At 36.1% G+C, this 6,551-nt stretch overlaps 1 protein-coding gene across 1 annotated transcript in view; it reads right to left on the reverse strand.

The window, feature by feature from the left end:
- Positions 1 to 6,551, reverse strand: part of LOC117173234 (cysteine-rich motor neuron 1 protein) — a 175,931-nt gene that overhangs the window by 143,121 nt on the left and 26,259 nt on the right. The window contains exon 3 of the mRNA XM_033361696.1: positions 1,810 to 2,231. Coding sequence (XP_033217587.1) covers positions 1,810 to 2,231 — 422 coding nt within the window. The remainder of the gene's footprint in view (positions 1 to 1,809; positions 2,232 to 6,551) is intronic.

Here is a 6,551-nt window from a genome sequence, read left to right on the forward strand (position 1 = left end):
GAGGCCTGACATGGTTCTTCTTGACTTCGAGAAGCGAACCATGTTCGTTATCGAATTTTCGGCACCAGCTGACAAAAACATCATAGCCAAGGATAATGAAAAAAAGAGAGGTATCGAGACATTATAAGGGAGTTGCAACGATTGTACCCGGAATATTCTGTTAAAGTGATCGTCCTTATCGTCGGCGCTCTTGGACGTGCCAAGCTTTCACTTGCTAAGAGCCTAAAAAGCATTCCTGCGTGTCAACAATATGCTAGAACACTTACGGGAAAAATGCAGAAGGCGGTTGTCCTTGATTCGCTAAGTACCTAGAATACATACTATCTGGATGTCTTACCTACGCAGGCACTACGTATCACTACATATATAACGAGGCACTAAACTATGAGTGTTTTTTATACCACATTTGTCGCTCTTACTGTGTTTGCCGCGACCCTACCGGCCGAATGCTCCGAGGGATTTTCCAAAACGAGATATGCCAAATTTTCTGGAACTAGAATTTTTGGACAGCCGTCTTCATTGCTCTATTGCTCGTAACCTTAAAGCCATACCAGCATGCCAAAAATATGCCATGGCACTTGCAAAATGGATGCAGAAAGCTCTAATCCTTAGATCGCTTCGTGTGTTTAAGGCACAGGAGGGTTTTGCCGGCCATTTTGTTTAATTTCATCGTGCTCTGTGACCACCCATTTTATGGTGGTGAGATGTGATAATAAGTGTGATTTACCGCGGTTATACTGGAAGCCGGTGTCATTTTTAGATGACGGATGCTCCCAGTAGGACCATGCAGTGGTTGTTTAACCCTTTTTTTAAATTATATGTACATTGCATGAATCTTGGAATTGGAATTCTAATGTCTAGGTACTTAACACTTTCATCACTTACTACTTTGATTACCTCAATTTTATGCAACTTTCGTCATTCATTTAACTGAAGGTATTAGTTCTTATATTTTCAATCTTTTATATACTCATTTTATTTGACAGCTTAAAACATTTTTCCTAGTTGGTAAATAATGATACTGGAATTCACTAACAATATAATTTAAAAGACGCTGTTTTTGTTCGTGCACCAGGTAGTAAAATGGTATTCTATATGAACTCTATAAAAACGTAAGTTTTTATTATATCAATGTCATATAAAAATGCACTCTCCAATATATAGTTATTGTTCATGTGCCAGGTATTAAAAGCAATTTTGGTACAGGGACTTTCTCAAAATATAAACTTGAATGATATTAGGAATAACTAAAAATGCAATCTCGACGACACGGTTATCGTTCGTTACAATAACCAAACAATAATCGTGACTTCGAGATTTCTTTTTGATTTGACAATAGTATAATCCAAGTTTGGATTTCGAAAGACTTCCTGTAGGATACTATTTTAACATCTGGTGCATGAACAGTGATCGTTTATTCGAGATTGAGTTTTTAATTGGTCCTGTTAACATCCAAATTAAACTTGGAAAGAATTCTTTTAGAAGACTGTTTTGACTACCTGGTTCGCGCGCATTTACACTAGTAACAATATCAAATATTAAAGGCATGACTCTAGCGATATTGTTTTTGAAAAGTGTGAGGAGCAGAATAGGACTAAACATTCGAATACTGTCTTAGTATCGACAATGCGTTCATCATAAACAAATGCTGGCAACAGGAACGGCACGTAAACAGGAGACTTTAAAAACAAACGACACGTCAAAATTCTTAGCTTTACGCATCCTATTTTAGCACAAGCTGTAGATAAGGCTTAAGTTTGGTCATTTCTTGTGAGCCAAAAGAACATTAAAATTTTTTTCATTGCATACCTTTCGCTAATACAACACTTTTGTGGTGTAGGACAGTCAAAATCATGTCGGCAGTTGGAATCACAAACAAGAGGTTCGTCGACTGGACAAGTTCCAGGTCTTGTGAACTCTAGATTAGAGGGACAGCAAACGCCATATTCCTGGTTGGGTTCTACTAAGCATCGGTAAAGTGGTGGACAGTTTGGTTTTCCAGGTGAGTTCCCACAAAGGAACGGTCGCGGCGAATCGGTGATCTGCAAAGGCTCACCAGCCGGACATATCGTTGCCAATGACTTGGCTTTACGACAACTGGGTATTGGTGGGCATGGAGGTCTAGTACAAGGAACTTCAATCAATTCGCACGACTGTGTTGGTCCTGGGCAGGTGATTCCTCGACAGGGATCTCGACACTCACATTTTGGGCAACCCTTCTCTGGTTCGATCTAAAAATATGAGATATTATCGTTTATATGTTATTAGTGAAATTTAATCCTGAGTAAAATCAGGAATATTGTGTTATTTTGAAATTATTTTTTATCTTAATAAGTCGCAGAATAGATAAGACGATTTATTCTGGAATAACTAGCGTGCAAAAATTATTTGAAAAATGGATTCGGATCCAAGTATCATTTGAGGTCCTTGTTATTTTTAACTAGCACATTACAAGGAAATTAAATATGATTCCTAGTGCACGTAAAATTGGCGGCACGGTTAAAGATAATATTATATCTCTTGGATTAATACTTTTTGGGGATCAATAAAAGCTTCTCAAATTAATTTTAGAAATTTTGATCCCTGGATGAATACGTATACCCTAAGATTTGTTCCTAGGGTAAATGCATTTTCTCTTTCTATTATTATCAAAAGGATTTTAATATAATTTCAAAATTTATTGTTTCTAATATGCTTGCTTGTGTTTCCTAATATTTAACCTTAAATCTCTATTTGAATGAGTACTAGAATTAAACACAAAATTATGAAACTATAGTTAATTGTAGAATAAGAGATTGTTGAAGGACAATTTTATGCTTTTTGATCATTTTCAGGCTAAAAATAGAAAATTTTCATTTAGTTCGAGATGGAACCTTGTCATATGTCCCACTGGTGTAATCCTAAAGTAAAGAGGCCCGACCGTGCAACTGAGTGATTGGTTCGATATTAGGCAAGTTGTTAGACAGGGATACTTTATGTGCTCTTGGCTGTTTATTACATTCATGGACACGTTTCTAAGAATGGCTTCACCGAGGAAGAAGGCGTGGATCTCATGATAGTGAAGGTGCACCAGCACGAAGAATATGGGCCTTAAAATTAACAAAAATAAAACAAAAATCATAGTGAGAGACCTAGACATACCAAGAAAAGAATAAGATTAAAATTAACGCAGTTGGCATTTAATACTTTCGCAATGTGTGCGGCAAAGCGCTAATGTACAAAGTCATTAATGAGAGAATCCTCAAATAATGAAGTGCACAGGAGTCACTGTTTGACTAACATGTAAGTTAAGATGGTTTGAGCATGTTGCGTGAAAGAAATCTGAACGTCTGACAAAAGAAGTACATAGAGGTAGCAATACTAGAACTAAAAAGATTGAAGATCCTATCTTTTTAAATAATGTTGCATCTCTATTATAGGAAGAAATAGAGAAAATGTATCCCATTCGATCTATTCTTCTCAATCTTTTCAGTTCTGCTAGGGAAAAACCTTTAGGATGATGTCGATAGATAAAGGATAGGGTAAGATAGCGAAAAGAGCACGAAGGGGGATAGGAAAAGGATATACGCGAATCTAGATTGAAAAATAGATAGAAAAAAATAGACCTTCATGGACATAGGATATAATGAGATAGAGAACAGGAGGTCAAAGCAGATAGACTAGAATTTAGATTAACAGATATAGAAAACTATTGACATGCACAGAAAAAAGCTAGGATGAGATAGAGGAGAGGGTATTAAAAAATGTAAACGTGAATGTAGATTGAAAAATAGATGGTAAAATTCAGAAAGATAGATGAGAATCTAGCTTGATTCAGAGATATAACAAGATTTGTGTGGGCAGATAAAGGGTAGCATGAGATAGATTACATGGAATTGAAGTAGAGAGATGTGAATTTATGCTGAAAATAGATAGAAAAACATAGATGTTGATAGATGTAGTATACGATGACATAGAGAAGATTAGATTACAAAAGATGGGCGGGAATTGAGATTGACAGACAGACGGAAGAATTATTGGAGTTTCATTTAATAAACTCGACAGCAATTATTTTACCTGATGAATCTTTAATTCCGTTTCTCGTTCAGTGTCAGTCCAGCCTAAACGGACTTCGCTATGCAAATGATCCAATAAAGAAAATTAATTTGCATCTCATGTCTTTTATTTAAACAACCACTCATAGATAGCTCTGCAAAAAGGTATTGGGCCAGGTCCAAATAACGTTCCGTGAAGTTTTCACTGAGTTTGAATTAATGAAGTTTTTAATGAAAAAATATATGTAAAGAAACTGTATAAAATGGACGTACAACAAAAGCTTAATATTAAACTTTCTGATGGTGAACGTTAGGCAATTTGGAAGTTTCGAGTGAAGGGCCTACTAAGAGCACTCGATTGTTTGAAAGTGATAGATGTGGAAGTTCTGATAAGTCCGAGTGATAAATGGTACAAGCAAAACACGATCGCCAGAATTGCTATAATTAAATATTTAGGTCATGCATTTTTATATTACGCGAAAGAGAAACAATACGTGAGAGACATTTTTGAAAGTTTGGATGTAATGTATAAACGACAGAGCCTCCTAATCCATCGAGCCTGTCGGCAGAGATTGCTGACACTAACACTGAAAGGTTATACATTGTTATCTGCACATTTAGCTAAATTTCAAAGTTTCAAATCTTCTGACAACACTTCCAGGTACTTAAGATGGAGTCATTAGTGACCTTGAGACCCTCAGTGATGAAAAGTTAAATTTTGCATTTTTCATAACTTGTCTTTTAGGCAACATAGTGAAAATAAGGACCGGAGCGAATGCAGTAAGTGGGTAAAAAACCTGGAACCTGTCCCCATCATCAAATAAAGCCAGTGTGAAAAAACCATAGAACCAGAAAAGAAACACGAAAAGCCAAAACTACAGGAAGCAAAAAAAACCTTATCAAGGTAATAATGCAAGGTTGAACTAACCAAATTACTAACCAACTTTAAACGAGCCAATGAAGGTAAGCAACTAAGGAAAAGGACTCTGTTAGCTATAACCACCGAACAATAACCGACGGCAAACAATACTTACAGTGACTGATATGAATTTATGCTCGTACTTCAAAACTCTAGTAATGCAAACTCTAGTAGTGAAAATGGTTTGTTTTTCTACATGGATTCTACAGAATTCTGCGAGAACCTGGTGCTGCCCTTGAAGATTTCTGTTGCTAAAACTGGCATGTCTATACTGGCGACAAAGAAAGGAGTCATCAAAGTAAAAAGCAACAAAGGCATTGTGACATCAGTGGCTTAACCAAAATAATAAAGATAAATTTATACAAATAAAGAAATACCAAATGATTGAGGATATTCAAACCATTCAGGTCATTACACCAACTAAAAATTTATGCGCGGCTTATATTTATGGGAAACAGGTGCGATAACCACTTTCGAATGCAAAATCAAAAGAGCATATTCAGCGGCCTTTATCTCATCCATTCTAATGTTTGTAGAAAAATATCGCCATTGACAGTCAATAACAAAAATTATTTCGAAACTTTTATAAATGATTTTACACATTACATTGTAGTTTATCTTCTTACGTTCAAATAAGATGTACTAAATGAGTTCGAAGATTTTCTGGCCAAATCCGAAGCAATTTATAATTGCAAACCTTTACTGTGACAATCGTGGAGAATAGCTATCTAATGGATTCAAAGATATGTATGCAACTAAAGACATAACATAGCTTTTAACCGTGAGTCAAAATCGACAACACAAGAATATTAAATATGATTCCTGGTGCACGTAAAATCGTCCATACAAAAATCTGACTTATCTAAAGCAAAAAATAAACATTCAGCACAAAAACTTAATGAGTCTCTGGCCAGTATTGAAAGCATGAGTAATAAGTCATAAACTAGAAGAAGTGAACTTTTACAAATACACCAATGTTATCTTATAAATAGGACATTTATCAAGAGATTCATGATATAAATAAACTCACTGCTCCTTTCTGCTAGCGCAGTATCAATAAACAGATCTACCCCTGTCATAAAATTAAATCTAGAGGTGATAGGCAGAAGTGGGAGCAAGCAATAAAAGAAGAATTGGAATCACTTCAAACAAATAACACCTTTAATACTCGTACTAGAGCCAAAAAATAAAACATCATTGCTTATAAATGGACATTTCTGTGTCGAAATGTTGTCACAGGCTTATACTGTCCAACATGTCGAAGGCATTTTTGATTAGAGTTGGATTTTTTATTTGATCATTTTTGCACGGGGCTGTCCCGGTATATATCATCAGTCACGGACGCATTTTTATAATGCAATCAAGTGATCTGATGAGAGCAGTCTGCCCAGACATATTGGACAAATCCTGGTTTTTACCCCATCATTGACGCACTGGGTTGCAGTCAAGTACACGATGGGGGGACCTACAGCTTAAGGTGGGTTCCGAACCACTAGAACCTCGGTAAAGGTGCATTGAAAAATTTCTAGAGGTACCGGCTCAGGGATCGAACCCCTGACCTCTGAAATGAAGTCCGAGTGTCTAACCAACTGAGCCAC

This window comes from Belonocnema kinseyi, chromosome 5 (genome assembly GCF_010883055.1).
Source record: "Belonocnema kinseyi isolate 2016_QV_RU_SX_M_011 chromosome 5, B_treatae_v1, whole genome shotgun sequence".
Classification (NCBI taxonomy): domain Eukaryota; kingdom Metazoa; phylum Arthropoda; class Insecta; order Hymenoptera; family Cynipidae; genus Belonocnema; species Belonocnema kinseyi.